At 42.8% G+C, this 19,997-nt stretch overlaps 2 protein-coding genes across 2 annotated transcripts in view; one reads left to right on the top strand and one right to left on the bottom strand.

Annotated features, from left to right (window-relative positions):
* Positions 1 to 906: 906 nt before the first annotated feature.
* cdx1a (caudal type homeobox 1a) lies at positions 907 to 7,255 on the bottom strand. Its single transcript, XM_052081375.1, has 3 exons — positions 6,627 to 7,255; positions 3,368 to 3,516; positions 907 to 1,879 (listed from the first exon to the last, which is right to left on the bottom strand). Exons 1-3 carry the CDS (start codon positions 6,964 to 6,966, stop codon positions 1,679 to 1,681), a joined length of 690 nt encoding a protein of 229 aa, XP_051937335.1. The 5' UTR covers positions 6,967 to 7,255; the 3' UTR covers positions 907 to 1,678.
* Positions 7,256 to 16,744: 9,489 nt separating this feature from the next.
* The window catches only part of pdgfrb (platelet-derived growth factor receptor, beta polypeptide), a 42,610-nt gene continuing 39,357 nt past the window's right edge, over positions 16,745 to 19,997 (top strand). Inside the window, exon 1 of the mRNA XM_052079946.1 lies at positions 16,745 to 17,028. The gene's annotated coding sequence lies outside the window, so the exon portion shown is untranslated. The remainder of the gene's footprint in view (positions 17,029 to 19,997) is intronic.

Genomic DNA, 19,997 nt, shown 5'->3' with positions numbered 1-19,997 from the left:
GAGCAAGACGAGTTAGAAAGAGAATTACTGATGACATCAGAGCTGCAATAGCAGCCCTTGTAATCAACCATGAATGATCCAGAGGGACAGTACAGTACAATGTATTTTTTACTCTCTCTATCTCTCAAGAGAAATTACTGTTTTTTGTTGTTGTTTTTTGGGGGGTTTTGTGTGTGTGTGTGTGTGTGTTGTGCCATGGAAGAACAGTTTGGTGTTTGTATTATGCGTACAGCAAATATATGACCGTATACACATTGTAAATATAGGAAAATGACAATTTTACTAAAAAAATTATTTTATTCAAATGCATTGCTCATGAAAGTTAAAACAAACGGATTAAATGCAAATGTACTGAACTGAAAAGTTTAATACAGCGGAACTGTTCTGAACAATTGTACTAATATGGATCGAAATAACATGCCCAGTTTGGAGATTCAACTCAGGGATTCTTTTGCATACCACTTGAGGGAGCCCGAGGACCACTTGTGGCATACATACCGCACTTTGCGACTCACAATCGTTTATAGAAAATGCATGAACACCTCTAAAGAACTCAAAACAAACTAATTGCAACAATCTTGTCTACTGCTCAGCCAAACATATTTTAATAAGAACATTGAAACACATCAACACATCAAACCATTTTTTTTCTTTACAAGATGATCCAACAGCAAGACGTTGGTCTTTTGGCCAATGTGAGAATTTAAATGTGCAACTTTTGAAACTTTTTCTTCCTCTTTTGAAACGAAAGATGTAAAGTGGGCATCTGAAGAAGCCTGCTGCTCTCTTTCTTGTAAAGTACTTAAAATAGTTGACCCACTCCCCCCGCCCCCGCCCCGCCCCTCCACCACCACCTTTGCACCCCCCCTCCCCAGAAAAGGAAGCAAGGCTGGGAATAGTTTTTTTAAATTTCACAGTAAATCACACAGTTGCTGAAAATGTGCGAGAGTGTGTGCGCATGTGTGAATGGAGGTATAAAGGCCATTCGCTCATGAGTCACATGCTGTTGGGCAATTTGCAACTGCTCCTCAGGATGTGGCTGCCGTCTTTCTAATACTTCTGTTAGCACAAAACCTTTCACACTTCAACCAGGGTCATGACTGTGCTGGGAATTATTCCTTTCACAAATGTTTTTTTCCCCGCCCCCATTGTAAATCAACACATTTTGTGCACCTTTGTAATATAGAGTATTTGGTGCGTGCAATACGACGCAGCTGCTCATTTGACTGAGCCGATGTTTTCTGTGTCAATATGAATGTGAAAGCTGATCTTTCCTTCGTTGTGACAAACAGAACAGTTTCTGTTCCTTCTTCTTGTTTCCAATATAAAAATATTTTCCTTGCCTCAAATTTTTTTTTTTTACATTGTGGTAATCCCTGATGTGCTCAAGTGCAATTCACATTGTTTAATATTTAAAGCATAGTAAACAGAAGAAATTCCAGCATCGGCAAACAATTTTAACATTTTCCTTCATTGTGACCATTTATATCTCTTCATTCGGGGTCTTAACAGTGTCTGCGCAGTCATCCGCATTCACAGATTAAAGTTGTCAAAAAATAGTTCATTTCAGACTTATGCCCTTATTGGGAATGGCTCACAGTTCATCATTTCAACACTTCACTAATCTCTTCTCTCATTCTGTTAAAAAACAAAAAAAAAAACAAAAACAACTTCCCAGTCATATGAACTCCATCTTGTACTCTTCTGATATGGCACTTGGTAGAATATTGCCGCCTGGGCTTGGTGCGTTGTGGCCGTCACTGGACCCACTGGGCACAGGCGGGGTGGAGGTGGACGTGGAGGGCTGCTGGGAATCTTGCAGCTTCTTCCTGTGTATCTTCCTTTCTTTGGCGCGTCTGTTCTGAAACCAGATCTTCACCTGGCAGGTGGCAAAGATTCTACTTCAAGAATTGTTGTGCACAGACAAAACAGAGAGATGTCACCTACCCCATCCATGCTCTTTGTTGATATTCGCTGAGTTAAATGCAATTAATAAAGAGGGATTGTTTACGTGCCTTTTTCCAGAGTCAATTCATTATTATTCTCACATTTTAATTTTTTCTTTACAATATTTCCTAGGAAGATGCTTACAGTACACAGATTTATTTTTTTAAATATTAAGCACTTAATAATGATGAGCAATTAATCGAAGTCCAATCAACATCTCAAAGTAAAAGAACGCAATTTTCAAATGGGAAAGGCTGCATTTTTTTCATTAAAAAAAACTTTTAAAAAATATATTTATTCATGCATCTATCTTGATGAGGGTCACGGGTGTGCTAGAGCCTATCCCAGCCGTCTTCGGGCAATAGGCGGGGTACACCCTGAGCTGGTTGCCAGCCAATCGCAGGGCACACACAGACGAACAAAAATTCACGCCCACGATCACACCTACCGACAATCTAGAACAGGCGTGTCCAGCTCCGGTCCTCGCGGGCCGCTGTCCTTCCTGTTTTGTATCGCTCCCTGCTGAAACACACCTGATTCAAATGATCAGCTCATCAGGGAGCATGAGAATGATTCTCATCATTTGGATCAGGTGTGTTGCAGCAGGGACTTATGGAAAACGGGCAGTACAGTGGCCCGCGAGGACTGACTTTGGAAACCCCTGATCTAAAGTGTTCAATCAGCCTGTCATGCATGTTTTTGGAATGTGGGAGGAAACTGGAGTGCCCGGAGGAAACTCACACAGGCTTGGGGAGAACATGCAAACACCACAAAGGAGGACCAGAGCCAGAATCATATCCTGCCCCTATGTGCTTTGATGCGGACGTGCTAACTAGTCGACCCCAAAAAAACCTCAAGACTTCAATGATTTCAACCTTGGTAACCAATTTTTTTTGTTTTGTTGTTGTTTTTTGTGTGTTTTTTTTTTGCTTGTTCACACACTATGGCAATCATTTATAGGCTAAAATAGGGTTACCACAGCTGACTGGAATACTTGAGGACACTTGAATTATAATGTTGTACCTTCGAGGTTTAGACATTTCTAGATTAAGTGCTTGAAATGTTAATATTTCAGAAACAAGATAGCTAAGTAATGTGGTTATATTTTGGGCTCTTAGCATCTATTTGGTAACAAAGTAACAACCTGTTTGCACACAGCATATTCTTATGAGTGTGACATGAAGTTCATCACATCCGTCAACTGCAGGAAAACCTTGAACGATTCTTTTCATGATCTATGAAACCTAAAAATAACACGGCACTCCAACTCATTGTGTTTGATTGATCACATTTTGAAAAGGAAGATGGATAAGAAGTGAGGCTCCAAATCCAAACATCAGACGTAGCCATCTTCAGCTGTAAGCAACAGCCCAGACAATTTTAGATTCGGACAAACTCCCACGCAGCCCTGGGCTCGCACCTGTCTTTCGGAGAGATTCAGTGCCACGGACAGCTCAGACTTGCGCCTCATTGTGATGTAGCGGTTGAACTGAAACTCATTCTCCAGCTCCTGCCGCTGGTGGTCCGTGTAAACCACCCTGTATTTTTCCTTTGTGCGAGTCTTTCCTCCTAAAACATACAAAATAAGTCCACTTATTCTCCATCGTGCAAAATGGCTTACTTTTCCCCATCACATCATGTTTGCCAGGCCAATGATTTTTCCCACTTACGGCAATAGCATCGGCGTAAGAAATTAATCTAAAACAGGACTGTCGTGTCTCTTTATGTTATTTTTGCTAACAAATGGCTATTTTCTATTAAATATAAAAAATAATCAATCGATACTGGCTCACCAAAATCAATCGCGCGGTCGACACAACCAGCAGGAAGTGCGGTCTCGGGGAGGAGACTGCAGGGCACGTAATCTATGACTGCCCCAAATACCCCCAGCAGAGCCACCCGACTGACCCTACACATCTGGGAGATCTTTGGACTCAACCCCTTCTTCACCATGACGGACCGATACAGCCCTGACCGAGCGGTCGATCTCCCGCTCCATCCTGTCCTCACTTGTGAACGAGACCCAAAGATACTTGAACTCCCCCACTTGGGGCAGGATCTCATCCCTGACCCAGAGAGGGCACTCCACCCTTTTGGAGGAGCTGATAAAAAGGACTTTGCCGCCATTTATTGCCATCGACGGGCAATTCCAAAGCTTTTCAAACTGGCATCAGTAGTTATTGGCATTATTAGAGTTAACGCAAGCTAAGGAAACAACTAAGAGTAAAGTCGAACAAATTTTTCATGAACAAAATAAAAAAGTTTCTAAAAAAAACTCAAATTAATTGATGCTACGTCTTACGTTAATAAAACAAAGTAAAAATAACTAAAATGACAGCAACCAGGCCCTTTCTTTTCATATTTGTCCATTATATCATACATGAGTATTTTATTTGATCTTCTAAAATACATTTATTCTCAGCCCCACGATATATCAGTCGAGCCTTCCCTTTCACCCCAGGAGAGGAAAAAAAAAGCCGGGAGCTGTGCCTGCTCTTCTCTGAATTAATTCTAGAATAAAAAAAGACAAATGGATACACTAACAAGACTCCTCGTGACTGCAGTGAGTCACACGTCGTGTAGCCAAGTGGGCGACTATTTTGACATTGAGATTTTTGTCTGGTGCCGGGTTCAAGTTCAGGCGCCACTTAAAGCCCCATCTGTTCTATTTATCAAACTTAATGGAAAGACTCTCCAGTGCACTGCGGCAGGGCTTTTCCTTATCGCTGTGAGCCCGTTACATAGTTGTTTACACAGGCAGCTATTCATTGACACACGCATTCACAGAAAAGGGTGAGTCAGTTATTGATCGGGAAATCTTGACTGCGTGATGACATCGATCAAAGTAGAGCAAACGGGAACGTGGGACACGCAGACTTGAGTGAGTCCCCGAGGGTCTGCACACTGTGGCCCCTCTAAATCGTATTATCTCGTCCGCTTGTCACCCTTGTGCTCACAGAGCGAGGGTGTGGAACGACACTTTAGCAGTCTGCGGTGCCTGCTTTGTTAGCTTTGCATTGACATCCCACACAAGTTTGCAGAAGGGAGAGGCCAAAAGCTAGATGGATGTGTGAGTGTGTGTGCGCAGTTACTCTGACTTAACTATGTCGTGTGTATGTCTAAATTGGTGATGTGCATGAAAACAAGCATTCGTGGAGCAACTTAAAAATAACGTCCCAGCCTCAAGCCTTGAGTAAATAAGTGTATTATTAGAACACTTTTCACAGACTGCGTGCATTGCATTTGCCGTGTGTAGAAAGCAACCTGTAGCATAGGTTGTCTATGTGACAGGCTCGTAAAATAATATATACTGAATTCAGAATCGTGCAAGATTCAAGATTTACTTTTTAGGATGCAACTATATCTAAAATATATAAATGTATAAAATATGTGTATAGGTAGATTTTTTTTGTAGTTTACTAGTATACATAGACTCAAAATGTGCATTTTATTTGAATGATTTTGTGGTTTGTCTTAAAATGACATGTTTATATACAGTAAAAAGTGTAAAAAGACAAAACATGTTGAGTTTTTTTCCCCGTAATTTTTGTCTGACCAAAACTAAATAGTTTTTCAATACATGCATGTCCACTGTTTTATACTTTTTCTATTATAATTAAAAGGCTGTAATTTCAGCTAGACTTGAGCAGGATTCTTTAGAATGATAGAAAATTAACTGGTAAAAAAATAAAGGGAACACTTCTAACACAGTTAGATTGTGCTGTTTGAATGTTCCTTTTATTTATTTGAGCAGTCGATTATGTTTCTTCAAAATTGCCAGGGATATGAACCTATCTTGAATGGCACCCTGTCTGAGGGCAACTCCACAGTGGGCACAAAATTCCCCATCCAAATTTCAGTGCTTTACATGTCATGATACCAAGAGAAAGCCATTGTAGAGAGCACTTTTTATTATTATTTTTTTTGGGCATCTCTTCAGAAATGTTTCTTGGTGCTGACAGACATATTGCACCAATCAGGAATCACCACTGGTTATGAAGCATTTTCAAAATGTAAAAAAATATATATAATCAAAATTATACCTGTGTTGATGTAACGAGTACGTTTTCCTCTCAACCTACTTTAGTGAAACAAAGTATGCTGTCATGTATATGTTGGTATTGTTCGGTGAGAAATATGCAAACTATGTGCCTTAATGGGTTCAATACATGTTGGCAAACACTGGTATAAGCTATATTTACTACGGTGCAAAAATACTTTCATGATTTTATTTTCTATTGATTTTTTTCTCTATATATTACAGATGTCCAAATTCTTCAATTAATCAACTAGTATTTTTATAATTGAGTCATCATTTTGAGCCATTCAGCCAATCCTGCATTCAGCCTTGCGACAGTCATTATTCTCTCACCTGCTTCGGCCTTCATGAAAGCAGATTGATTGTCATTTTGCGTTTAATCAAAAATGATTTTTGGATCACAATGACTGAACCCATTTCCAAATGCGTGGTGAGTACAACATCAATCCCTGTCACGTATTATTGTTTAATAGTCATTTAGTTGTTTCTAATCGCCAAAAAAGAACAAATAATCACGAGTAATGAGCACAGTACATGTAACAGTAAATGTTTTTCCTGTCCAAAAACACCACTCAATATCGATATGTAACTAAAACCTCAAGGAAAACATGAACTTCATGTCATTATAAAGCAGTCAAACCTGCAGGGGCCGGGACCTTGGCGGGCTCATGGGGTCTCCTTCGGCAAAAGGGGTCCTGACTAGAGAAAAGGTTGTAGTGGTTGAGGGCTCCTCCTCCAAGGCCGGCGGACACGCCGCTCAGCTCTGCTGAGTTGAAGTTCACCTGCCCGGCGCCAGGGCTGGAACCCGGGAAGTTGAAGGGGTACTCCTCGCGGTAAACGGGATTCCAGGCACTCGCGGATGGGTCGGCGACTCCCGGCATGTGATGGTAAGCGGTGAAGTCATACGGAGGCACCATGTACTGACTGTTGATAGGCAGCGTCTGCGCCGGGAGTCTGGCCGGCTGGGAGTTAGGGTACATGCTGGCGACCAGCAGTCTCTCTCAGGTAACCCACTCAAACCTCCTGGACCATTTTCGGTGCTTATTCGCAGCAACTTCAACGTCTCTCGTTTTCCCCACCACTCAGACGCTACTAACTCATGCGCACACACACAGAGACACACAATGGCCGGCTACCTGAGCAGCAAGTACACACCTTTATAGATTTACAACCGGAGAGTTCAAAAGTACCATGATGACATCACAGCTTACCTGAGACTCACCTGGCCTACTCTTGTGAGTGGCGTGAGTGCATTGACCTGACGGCATGCTGAGATCCAAACAGGGGCACTATCAACAAATGGATGTTTTGCACAATTTTTTTGGTTTGTTTTTGCTTCATTTTTACTTTGGTCTGCAACATACTGACAATTGTGTTCTAGATCAAAACATTCCAAACAACTTTTGGTATGGTGCAGTGCAGTTGAATACAACTGCGGACAACAATTGCCATTGAGAAAAGGAACAGGACCTTGATTGCTAAACTTGCCTTTAAGAGGCATGTTTAAAATGCATCTCTACGAGGCAGTAGAAGCCTATGATTTCTATATGTGCGCTCCCAATCCCAATCAGTGTGTAAAGAATTGTACAGTGGATATAAAAAGTCTACACACCCGTCTTCAAATGCAAAGGGTTTGTGATGAGAAAATGCGGAGGGAATTAACCGTTGAAAATCTCGAACTGCTAGAATTTATTTGTGTTTTAACAGGAGTTTCATTCATTCATTCATTCTTCTTCTGAACCGCTTGATCCTCACTAGGGTCGCGGGGGGTGCTGGAGCCTATCCCAGCCTTCTACGGGCAGTAGGCGCGGGACACCCTGAATCGGTTGCCAGCCAAACACAGGGCACACAGAGACGAACAACCATCCACGCTCACACTCACACCTAGGGACAATTTAGAGTGTTCAATCAGCCTGCCACGCATGTGTTTGGAATGTGGGAGGAAACCGGAGCACCCGGAGAAAACCCACGGAGGCCCGGGGAGAACATGCAAACTCCACACAGCGAGGCCGGAGCTGGAATCGAACCTTTGCACTGTGAAGCCGACGTGCTAACCACTGGACTACCGGGCTGCCCCTTTAACAGGAGTTTGAATGTGGACTGGTGCCAGCAGAATCTCCTCCAGATCAACCCTAGGAAAACTAAGGAGTTGGTTGTGGATTTCTGCAGGAAAAAGTCCTCACCAGCACCGATGAACATCCAGGGTATGGACATAGAGAGGGTGACCTCCTACAAGTACCTTGGTGTTCTTCTCAACGACAAACTGGACTGGTCTACAAACACGGACGCCCTGATTAGGAAAGGATAGAGCCGACTCTTCCTACTCAGGAAACTGAGGTCTTTTGGGGTTCAGGGGTCACTCCTTAAGACGTTCTATAACTCGGTGGTGGCCTGGGCCATCCATTATGGCATTGTCTGCTGGTCAGGCAGCATCTCAGCCCGGGACAGAAAGAGACTGGAGCGACTGGTCAGGAAGGCCAGTTCTGTCCTGGGTTGCTCCCTTGACACTCTGGAGGAGGTGGGCAACAGAAGGATGCTAACTAAGCTAAAAGGTTTTTTTTTTTTTTTCCAAGATGGCGCCCGAGTAGGCAGCCTTCGGCAAGTGCTCTTCAAGAGCCTTGCTTTTTTGTTCTTTTTTGCTGTTTTTGTCTTTTGTTTTGTCACATTTTGTTTGTTGTTTCATTGTGTGGACCTGATATGGACTGTTTTCAGCGCTTTTTGGCCACGACATTCGTCAAAGGAGCAGTATCTGTGCTTGGTGATTGCGCCTTCTCGGCAGCACGCCTGTACCAGCACAGATTTTGATTGGGAGGAATGTCGGCGCCATTGACTGTCGGTGCTGGACAGACCTGGGGCGCTTGTGTTTTTTGCGCCAGTAATGGGCAGCATTTTTCACAACCCCGATTTGTTCAGTGGCTATGTCAGCGCTGTTGGACAGTTGGCGTTGGTGCGGCTGGATGGATGGCCGCTGAAGTTGAGGATGAGGAGAGAGGAGCGTTGGCGAAGAGCGCCGATGCGTATTTGGAACCGTGAGTCGCCGCTTGGAATTGAAATGGATTTCCATGGGACAGGAGAAGTGAACCAATCTCTTTTTTCGTCAATGATTGCTACAGCTTCTTGTTGACTTTGAAACTTAGCTTGTAGCCGACGTGTGCACATTTTGAGCATGACGTCTCTGATCCACTGGTTAAAGGACACTTTGATTCTCTCCTCTTTCATCTCAAACGGCTTCAAACAACAAAGCGTGTGACGGAAAAGTGGTTAGGACTGCACGACTGTATGTGTTGTGTTTATTAATTTACTTTATGTTAACTGTTTTGTAAAGCGCTTTGTTACAGCTGCTGCTGTTGTGAAAGCGCTATATAAATCAGCTTGTATTGTATTGTATTGTATTGTAAAAGCTATGATGGACAGTCCCTCCCACCCCCTCCAGCCCACCCTGACAGCACTTGGTAGCTGCTTCAGCCAGAGACTGTTATACCCGCGCTGCAAGATGGAGAGATACCGACGCTCGTTCCTACCGACTGCTGTCAGGCTGATGAATAAAAAATAACAATCATAATAATAATAATAATTAAATGATGTGAAGGAAAATTGTAAATAGTACTGCGATTTATCCATTTTGTGTTCATATTGCATTTAATTGAAAGATGTTTTTTTTTTCTCTTTCTTCTTTCTACATACATTCTTGCTGCTGGAGGATGTAAATTTCCCCAGTGTGGGACGAATAAAGGACATCTTACTTACTTACTTATTTTGTGGTCTACGTTTGACTGTATACAAACGTGGGAATGGAACAGTGGTGTGGAGACTTTTTGTATCCATTATATCTAATCAATAAAACAAGTTAGATTTTACTGGTATATGATTAGAATTTAATCCAAATTATATTTTTAGCACTAAAAAAAAGTTATGTCTTATGATTCTAATGTTGGGGTTGTCAATTATTAGCTGTGTAAAACAGCTTTTGTATGGGAGCTGTTGATCTTGATCATCATGTGACTCAGATGAGAAGTGTGATTTTTTTTCTTTTTTTTCCAGAGGCAGAGGAAGCAATTAAAGTTTGATTCGAGTTGAAGGGGGCAAAAGGTCTGCACAGAGTGAAAGTGAAATTACAACCCCCCCCCCCCCCTCGTAACTGCTCCTCTGTAAAGTTATTGTCGCTGATAGTTACCCTGAGCAGTGTTTTATTGTCGCTACAGTTAAAGTGTCGTGGTCATAAACTGAAGTTTGTATGCATAATATAACAACTCTCCCCTATGCATCAGATATGAACACTGAACAATTAAACAGGTCTGCTTACCATGTCAGGGCAAAATACATGATAAACATCCCTTAAGTTTTAAAACCCATCAAAAATTTTCATCCAGACTGGAACATAACCCCCTCTGAAATATAATTAGTCATAATATCAGGAAGTCCGACGGTCATACTTACATCGTTGGATGGAAAAAAATGGGAACATAATGCTTAATTCTCAAGGTTCTTGCCAGGAGAGGGCAGCAAAATACAGCGTGAGGCCAGATGAGGGCGCAGAGGCCGTTTAAGGCACAAATCTGCTGCTCCCAATTATTTGAATACAAAAACCCCTTTGGTACTTTTCCACAACAACTGTTCTGCAACTTTTATTTTAATCTATAAAACCATCTGCATCTACAGCTCCCAAACATTCATTCAATATTCATAATGCGGTCAGAACACTTACGAACATCTTTGACAGCAAGCGGAAGACAGTTTATTTATGTTCATGTCAGCGCAAGTGCTAAAAGCCTGTACATTAAGGTAACGTAAACATGTATCCCCAAAAGAGAGAAACTAGAATGTTACATCACACAACTGTTAAATAAAGGATGGTGCTTGAATGTACCGTGTCGTGACAGCTGGCCCTTCAGCACTATGAATACCTTCATAGTATTATTCAAGTGCTGCATTGCCATTTTTAAACATTTATCTTAAAATGGACTTTGCGTCAAGGAATTGTACATGTATGCATTCAACTTAAACAGGGCAGCATAAACAGTGGTCCCACCCTGTATTTTCTTGGCCGGTTCAAGTGCACAGAAGGGGACAGAGACGTAACATCATGGTGCTAGGACGCGATGGAAACCTTTTATTGTACCAAGGCCCCTGCCAAAACACAACCATAAACACGCAGCCACTCAAAAGGACTGATTATTGCCTCCAAATATTTTACTGAGTATCCAATTTTAATATTGTGATTAGTTTATCGAGCATTAACAAAACCGCAAAAAAAGAAAACATTCCAATACTTTGTATTCTGTTTTACAACCTTGAAATGTGTTGGAATATATGCAAAAGGCTCATCGTAGCGCCCCTACAAAAACAAAACAAAACAAAACCGACCCCCCCCCCCCCCCCCAATAGGTCAGAAATACTTTGCCATGGATTTAAATCCAACTAATTCCACTTCAACACACAAAAGAAGCTGTGCTCACACATTAGAAGCTAATCTTGCAGGTTTTCCACTCAGCAGTCATTTACAAGCCCTTTTTTCCTTGATTTTTGTCCCAGGGACAAAAATCCCTAAAGTACACAATCCAGTTGCTGTGACAATGAAACTGCTCTACAAATGAAACCTACCGGTACATGGACAAAACTACCCCCTCGTGTGAAAAAAAATCTTAATGCATTAACACCTTTCCCACTTTCCTGCCCCACATACAACAAAAAAAGCCCCTGTTGCATTATACAAAATCTTTTTCTCTGCTCTTGCCTCGTGACGAGATTCACTACAACGAGGTCTAATCCAACAGCGACCTCTATTGCTTCGTTCGGAAATGGCAACAGCAACCACCCACTGGTTTACACATGCGCAGTAGTCCAGGAAGTATTTGTTATTGTTACAGACGCAGCAAGAACGTTGTATTGCTAAAATTGCTACACGGACCTTTGGATGTCAAGCAGCTAAGACAAGAAGAGTTCTGACGCTGGAAGAGAAGGTAAAAGTGATCAAAATGGAAGACGGAGGAAGGAAAATAAAATACATCCATCCATCCATTTTCCGAACCGCTTGATCCTCACGAGGGGTGCTGGAGCCTATCCCAGTCGTCTTCGCGCAGTAGGCGGGGGACACCCTGAATCAGTTGCCAGCCAACCGCAGGGCACACAGAGACGAACAACCATCCACGCCCACACTCACACCTAGGGACAATTTAGAGTGTTCAATCAGCCTGCTATGCATGTTTTTGGAATGTGGGAGGAAACCGGAGCACCCGGAAAAAACCCACGCAGGCCCGGGGAGAACATGCAAACTCCACACAGGGAGGCCGGAGCTGGAATCGAACCCGGTACCTCTGCACTGTGAAGCCGACGTGCTAACCACTGGGGTACCGGGCCGCCCATAAAATACATTATCCAAGAAATTGATGTAAGTGAAAGTGAATGCTGATTGTAAATTTCTCAATTTCTTTCCCTTTTTTCTATCTACACTATATGAAGTGTCAAATAAGTGTATGCTCATACTTATGCACGATTGGAATAAAAATAAAGAGTACACATAAGTTTTTGTGTGTTCGTACACATACGTTTATGTGTGTGTGTGTGTTTACATCTGAGATCAAATTTGCTACAGTGAAAAACCCCCTGTTGTGAAAAACGTCTTGCTGCAAACATGTTTTCTTTGTAGAGGAGTTTCACTGTGTATAGTTTTTTTGCATTGGCATCAGAAGGCCAAGTAAAATCCTAGAGTCCTCTGTGTGTGGAAAAGAATAGTCCTTGCAATGGGTACACAGGTGGGCACAGCCAAAAGTGCGCCAAATTTGTTTTCTGAGGCTGCGGTGGTGGGGAAGTCTCATTCGACTGTCCTGAGAAGCGTGACGCGGCAGTCTAGGGTTAATGTCGATTCATTGATGGAGCTAGCTGGAAAGCTACTGCTCGACTCCGGCGGGATGCTACATTCTGCCTGGTTTTGGTTTCAAAACGACCACTCTTGCTTAGTCATTTTAACGTTAACCTTATCTTGCTAATTGATGTCCTTTCTTTATTGCGTACTCCATGTGACATCGCCGAGACTCAACGTGATTGGAAAAAGGACCATTTCCTATTCTGACCTGAGCTGTTTTTGTCTACCAGTATGCTTGCCTTGAACAACCTTTCCATGTTTTTTGTACCAGATTTTAGATAGAACTGATCAAGAACAACCAACATCTTTTGCAACATTGTGTGCTGATTTACCTGCGTTCAGGAGTTTACTCATTTTTGTTGCATTTAACATCCATCATGTTGGAGCCATGATTCCTGTCAGTAGGTGCTGCAACAGCTTTCCAAGGTGTGATCACTTCCGTTTAACTGCCAGCTAACAGTTAGAACTAATCTGATGCTGGTGTTAATTTGGCGAATGTAAATTTACAGGGTGTTTCCATCTTTTTTTTCCCCTCAGAATTGAGTGATTCCATATTTTTTCACTCTGATTGGTCTTTTACCCACTCCTTATTTAACAGTTTTTTTTGTTTATTTATTTCTTATTTTATTTATGGGTGTTTCTTAACAAAATTTCTCGACAAAATCGAAAAACTAAAAGAACATCAATGTTCCTGTGAAACTTGAGATTCCAACCTTTTTTTTGGTTGTTTTTGCTAGGAGTTGTATGAGGTCCAAAATTGCTTGGGTCCATCAATCTCCATGTGCAAGAGGTACAAATTAGGGTTCATTTTAAGGATTATAATTCTTGCCCCCCTCCTCAGGGTGCAGGGGCTCCCCGAGGACCTCCGGGAATCTTGACCACATGGATATCATTTGACACGGGATGTTATTTCTGGTTTTATCTGAAAACACCACCGGCAAGCAGAGTTTTAGCTATTGCAACAATGAGTGAAATAAAACACTCTTGAGTTTGTCGGAAAGCCTGAACCAAGTTTTTTTTTTTTTTTCCTAACCAATTTTTAATGTGCTTTGCAATGTTGTCCCACTCTGAATGTTTTTGTCACATTTTCGTTTCATTCAAAACATGGCTGTCCAAACTTTTCTGCTTGAGGGCTGCCTACAGGGAAATCAAAGGATGCAAGAGCCACTTTAAAAAATGTCACCTTTAAACCCTTAACACACAATAACAGTCCACAAAATATGTATTGTTTCATTTATTTATTGACCAAACAAACCCTACAAATGCAAAGTTTCCTGTTCAAAATGCAACTGTAGATTGTTTGTGATTCTTCAGGATTTTGGTGTGTATCCCACCAGAGTCCATCCTCCAACAGCAGCAACATCTCCACATTCATCATCGAAACAAAAGCAGTCTGTAATAATGTACTTACCTTTGAAACTGAATTATATTTACTTAATGTGGTGTTCTGAATAGAAATGTGGCTACTGTTTCAGCTAAAAAGAAATTCCCGAAGTTTGGAATTCATATTGCAGCGGCAGTTGAAATAGGTAGATATGGACGCTGCAAGCCCTCCTCCTCCACACACACGTTTTCAACACCCAGTTTTCACTCAGCTCCTCCCCTGTTTTTTTCACAAGTGGCTGGCTTCAAAAGATGTTCTTGCAATTGGGCGGCGGGCCGGACTTTAGAAACCCTTGATTTATAGTCTGGAGTACTTTGCCAGCGCAATGGAATTTGTTCATTCTTTGTCTGTCTTAATGCCTGCAACAACGATTCATGTTTGACCACTGGCAGCTTGTGTTTTATCCCCAATTGATGAAGCATCGTGTAGTTCAGAATGTATCCTATTCTTCATGAGGGCTCTCAGGGAGAAACGATTATGTGCGCGACTTTCTGGATTTAATTCCATTTTTTGATAGAAACTAGGCTCCCGCAAAGAGTTACTCTGCGAACAAAACACGGGTCTCGGCTCATGCGCAACTAAACCATGCAAAGGCTCATGCACAGGAGGAATAAGGTGGATACAGTGGGCACCAATGCTGAACTTTTGCCTGCGGGCTAAGTTTAATGGCTCCTTCACACACTCACTAAGTACGTGATGCATGGAGGTTGAATTGGTGGATTTAGAGGTGGAGGGTGGAGAGCGGATTGTTTGCCCATTGCATCAAGATCCAGAAAGGGTTACGGTGGGAGTGCTGTGTTGTTACCCTCCTATATAATGAAGGGGCTTTTGCACACTCTCTGATTAATCCCTGCAAGGACTAAAGAATTGCTCTCACAATTAGAGGACAATGTGGTTTCTGTCCAATTTAGCCTCATTCTGTTGCCACCCCTGCCTCCCCGTTCTCTCCTCTAATGCTCCTCTAGAGAGGAGATCAAACGGCTTTTGTTGAAGGTGGTGAAAATGTTTTGTTTTTCAGGATTCGGACATTTACTTCTTTCTACTGTTGAATCTCATCAGCCAGTCAAAGCATATAAAAGCATTTTCAGGATTTGGTGTATGTTGTAGTGCACCGACAAGTATCAATGTTCCCGATACCGTCAAAAGACAAGAAGGGAAAGCATTGGTAAAAGAGCTACCGGAATTTCTGCTTGTCGTGTGGAGTACGCAGTTCTTTACTATGACTCTGCTGTGTGGGATAAGTGGCAAGAGAGAAGACCGAAAGCCTGTTCAATTCTTGGAAAAACATGATTTTGTCACCTTGATCCTATGTGGCAAAGGAAACCAGGCTGCAGCTGTCTCTCAGCTCAATGAACAGGCGAGACGTTTTGTGCGTTGGTTTTGCTACCATGAGACTCCATGTGCGAGTCATGAAACTGATAAAGCTAAGTAGAACGAACACAACACAACATCACTTCCGTGATCGGGGTGAAATATAGAGACGCGCATACAACGGTCTTCTCCAAGCCACAAAGTAAACAAGCTTGTCTCACCTGCCAAGAGGGCTAATCTAAGATTCGGGACTTCAACTCTTTTTCTTCTTTCTCCTGTTTTGGTCTGTTAAGGAGATTGTTTTGAGATTTGGGGTTTATGTTTCCCTGCTCTCTGTCCTGAAAGTCTTCTTTTGAAAAGCTCAGCGAGAACAAGTTCCGCCCTGTGAACCCGAGAGGCCGAGTTGATGTGACATCACCTCGAAAGTTTGCCAAGAAAGCTTTGTGATAATAAGTTGAGTGCCTCAAAGTACGTGTCATTTCAACAAGCATTTGCCAAAAAATGTTTGTTTCAGAATGGAAACATTTAAATATGATTGAATCTTGGTCATTTGAAAAAGCTGCCATTTATTTCCATGACTTCTTACATTCACCGTGTGTTGGAAAAGACACCTGATTCGCCTTGTCTTGTTTTGAAAGTGGATGAGGTTATTTCCCTGTGAAACTGAGACATGCATGTTTGTTTCCCAAGCAGGCCACCACAAACACTGCCAAAACCTTTTTTCTCCCCCCTCTCCCTGCCTGGACCTCTTTCTTTCCTCCTCTCTCTCCCTCCTTTTCATTGTGTTTGTTGTTTTATGGAGGGCTTGATGCGGTCCAGATTGTTGCTGCCAACAGAGACTGTCTGACTTCACATCCAAGCTTCTCATCATTCAAAACAAATGACCACTGACCGTTAGACAGAATCCTGTCTGTATATTTTTCAGCTCTCTCCAACTTTACTTCTTTTACTTTTAAAACTTGCATGTCTTGCTATTAGCTTCCCTCCCCTTTCTCGACTCCCTCCCTCCCTCCCCCACTCCGCTGCCTCCTCTAGCTCCAGCAGGTCCAGACCACTGACACTCTCCTTTCTCATGTGAATGTGTCTGGGGGGGGGAAAGGGTGTATGTGTCTCCATTGAGAACTTCTTTTTTTTTTCTAAACAGAATGCTTTGGGAGAGAGGAGAGGAGTCCCCCCCCCCCCCCCCCCCCCTCCCTGCCCTCCCACCCTCTCTGCGGTGCTGTGATTTGACTATCCAAACAGCCCGCTTCAGAGGCATCCATCCTCCAACAGTCTTCCGGGACAGCACAGATTAACCTCTCAGCCCCCACGGACTCTGAACATCTGAGACATCTCTAGGTCTCAAGCAGCAGCCCCTGTAGAGAGGAGCAGCTGGACGTCTCTACGCCCATTTCAAGAGGAGGAAAAGGAGGAGACCACGTCTGGATACATAGAGAAGAAGAGCAGAGTGGAAGCTCATCCCGGTTTTCGGGGATCTTGAGGAAGGTAAGTGCTTGTCATGCCTGCTTGTGTGCGTGTGTATGCCATCTACTATTGTTAGTGACACTTTACCAATGAGTTTGCTTGCCGTCTAAATCTGTCAAGACAAACTTTAGGCAAAGTCGGGCCAAAGTTAAAACTGTTATACTGCTATGGCAACTGCTAAGTTAACTGCCATAGTAATCGTCACCAGTGATATTTGTTGGCCACAAACTTATGAATGTGCACAAGGCGGGAACTTACAATGCAACCTGTTCAAACCTCAACTTGTTGGTGACTTGCATCTCTTTGCGTACACGCCCCCTTTTCGCAGTGAACCTGTATACGATGTTGATCTTCTCACGGAGTCAACTTGTTTCACATGGCAGCCTGTGGTCGTACAACACCGGCATCATTACACAAGCTGTTTGTTTGTCTGCTCTCCACTTTTGTGCTTCTCCGCCATAGCGTTTGCTTGTCTAAACACTCCTATGTCGCTCCAAGTGAGATGACAGTCCTCGCTGTTTTGTTCATCAATGGCTTTCCTCGGGAATGAGCCAAACAGAATCATCTTAGGGACAGGGGAGATATGGTGGTGGAATCCAGCCTGGCATCTTTGATAACATCACTGCTGAATGTTTATCACAAAGGAAGCTTTGACTACCTGAAGAGGGTAACACTATGAAAATGTGAGCTGTTTTATGGCTTGGGAATACATGCACCATGCATATTTTTCTACACTGCCACCAGACAGATGTTCAGCACCTGAACACAGCGCGCTATTTGTGGCTGGGTCAGAAAACGGCACATCCATCTTATGTATACACATGACCTTTTTGATACGAAGCTGAGGATTCATCACGTTGGCATGCTTCTGCTCCCCCTCAACTGTTTGGAATTTCCTTTGGATGAGCTCTGAATGTTGACTGGAGACAGCTCTTTAAATATTTTTGGTCCCGGCATTTTCTCGTCGCTGGGGGATAATTGTATGCATGTCATAATTTTACCATCAACGGTCATACATCAGAACCTCTGAGACCAAATACCACTGACGTCTCATTTTGAATTCCGCAAAAAATTGAGGATAAAAACGCCGTAAAAGTTGTACAATGCTTTTGAGGTTAAACTTCCGCTATGACATGAAACATCGGCTCACCGACAAACAAAAGATTTTTTTAGTGTGTTTTAGGAAGTACATGACAAGAGAAGAAGAAATTCATCCATCCATCCATTTTCTAATCCGCTTGTCCTCACAAGGGTAACGGGGCGTGCTGGAGCCTTTCCCAGCCATCATCGAGCAGTTGACAGGGGACACCCTGAACTGGTTGCCAGACAGTCGCAGGGCACACAAAGAGGAACAACGATCCGTGCTCACACTCACACCTAGAGACAATTTGGAGTAGTCAATCAGCCTTCCGTGTGTGTTTTTGGAATGTGGGAGTACCCAGTGTTCCTCTTAATACTGGTGATTTTTGTTTTTATGTATTTATATTAATATTCATTCCCCCTTTAGACTTGTATGAAAGTTAAAGAATGATAAAATGAACAGTACCTGTACAATTTCATGGCCATGACGATATGAACTTGAGAATTATTTTACCATTCAGCGTTCCGGTTTTTGATATTTCAAAAAGATTGATAAGCGAATCAGCAGTTTATATAGCGCTGTGCTCTTGGGCCATACTACTCTTAGACAAAAGATACAATTGAGGTTTAATTGGGTTCCTTACCTTTCAGCATGATTTTAAGTGTGCAAAAAAACATCTGGTATGTACAACCTCCTCTGATGCGGTCAGCTCCATTCCACCGGCTCAGGACTAATCCTTCGTCATCAGCTGTTTCCTGGTCGTCGCCACTTGCCACATGCCAGCCGCAATGTGCTTCACATTAGGACCATGTACAAAACATGTCGGCTGATTCAGTTCAGAAAGAGCTCTGCAATGCTCATGTGTTATCAAATAAGATCGAGTGCTATTCCCTTGTGTGCTGGATGCGACTTCAATTATTCTGCAAAAAAATAAAAAATCCATAGTAGCTATATATATATATAATATGTGTGTTGAAATAAAAACAGAAATAAATGAAAGCGGCACGGTGGATGACAAGGTTTGATTCTGGCTCTGGCCTTCCTGTGTGGAGTTTGTTTGTTCTCTCCGTGCCTGCGCGGGGTTTCTCCCGGCACGCCGGTTCCTCCCATATTCCAAACACATGAATGGCAGGTTCATGGAACACTCGAAAAAGTGCCCTTAAGTGCAAACGTGAGTGCGAATTGTTGTCCGTCCATGTGTGTCCTGTGGTTGGCTGGCAACCAGTTGAGGGTGTACCCCGCCTACTGCCCAAAAGACAGCTGAGATCGGTTCCAGCACGCTCACGACCTTTGTGAGGACAAGCGGATTGGAACATGGATGGATATGTAATCAAATACAGCCCTCAGCGTCTTGTTCAGAGGCAGTCACATATGAGCTGATTCATTATTAATCACTACTTTTGAACTGAACTTGGTTTGTCAGGCCTCAATTAGTCACCACTTTTTTAATGCTGCACTTAGAGACTTATTCGAAAGGTATCTTCAATGAAGAGCACTCAGTGTTATTGCCATCTGGCTTCCTGCTTGTTTCCCTCCCACCACATTGGCACAGCACTGACAAGGCAGCTGCACCTCATTGAGCAGGGCCTCCACTGCGGGACACTGCGAGGAGGAAATGCTTTCATTATGAGTTACAACATTGGACTTTGGGACTTTTCGAAGGAAATACATGAGAGTACAAAGCGTGTTCACATGTACAAGCGAATAAGCGGTCCACAACAAGCCTTATATTCTTTCAAGTGGTGACATATACAGCCAAAAAAAAACCCAAAAGGGGGGCGGGGGTTACTTTGCTTCTCATCATAGCACATTTTGATGGTTGTGGCGGTCCAATGAAGTGCACGTCTTTTGAGAGCAGTGAGACACAGTTCATAAAGAGCTGCAGAAAAATTGTGCGACTTGCACAATT

This window comes from Hippocampus zosterae, chromosome 1 (assembly GCF_025434085.1).
Source record: "Hippocampus zosterae strain Florida chromosome 1, ASM2543408v3, whole genome shotgun sequence".
Lineage (NCBI taxonomy): Eukaryota > Metazoa > Chordata > Actinopteri > Syngnathiformes > Syngnathidae > Hippocampus > Hippocampus zosterae.
Note: the sequence above shows the minus strand (reverse complement) of the source record. Positions and strands in the feature narration are given on the sequence as shown.

Bases quoted from the DNA above. Each gene is read 5' to 3' on its own strand.
- cdx1a (XM_052081375.1), bottom strand. From the start codon at position 6,966: ATGTACCCTAACTCCCAGCCGGCCAGACTCCCGGCGCAGACGCTGCCT. The intron at 3,517-6,626 runs GTTTGACTGCTT...TGTATGTTTTAG, and splicing joins CAAGGTCCCGGCCCCTGCAG to GAGGAAAGACTCGCACAAAG. The intron at 1,880-3,367 runs GTGCGAGCCCAG...GCCACCTGCCAG, and splicing joins TGAATCTCTCCGAAAGACAG to GTGAAGATCTGGTTTCAGAA.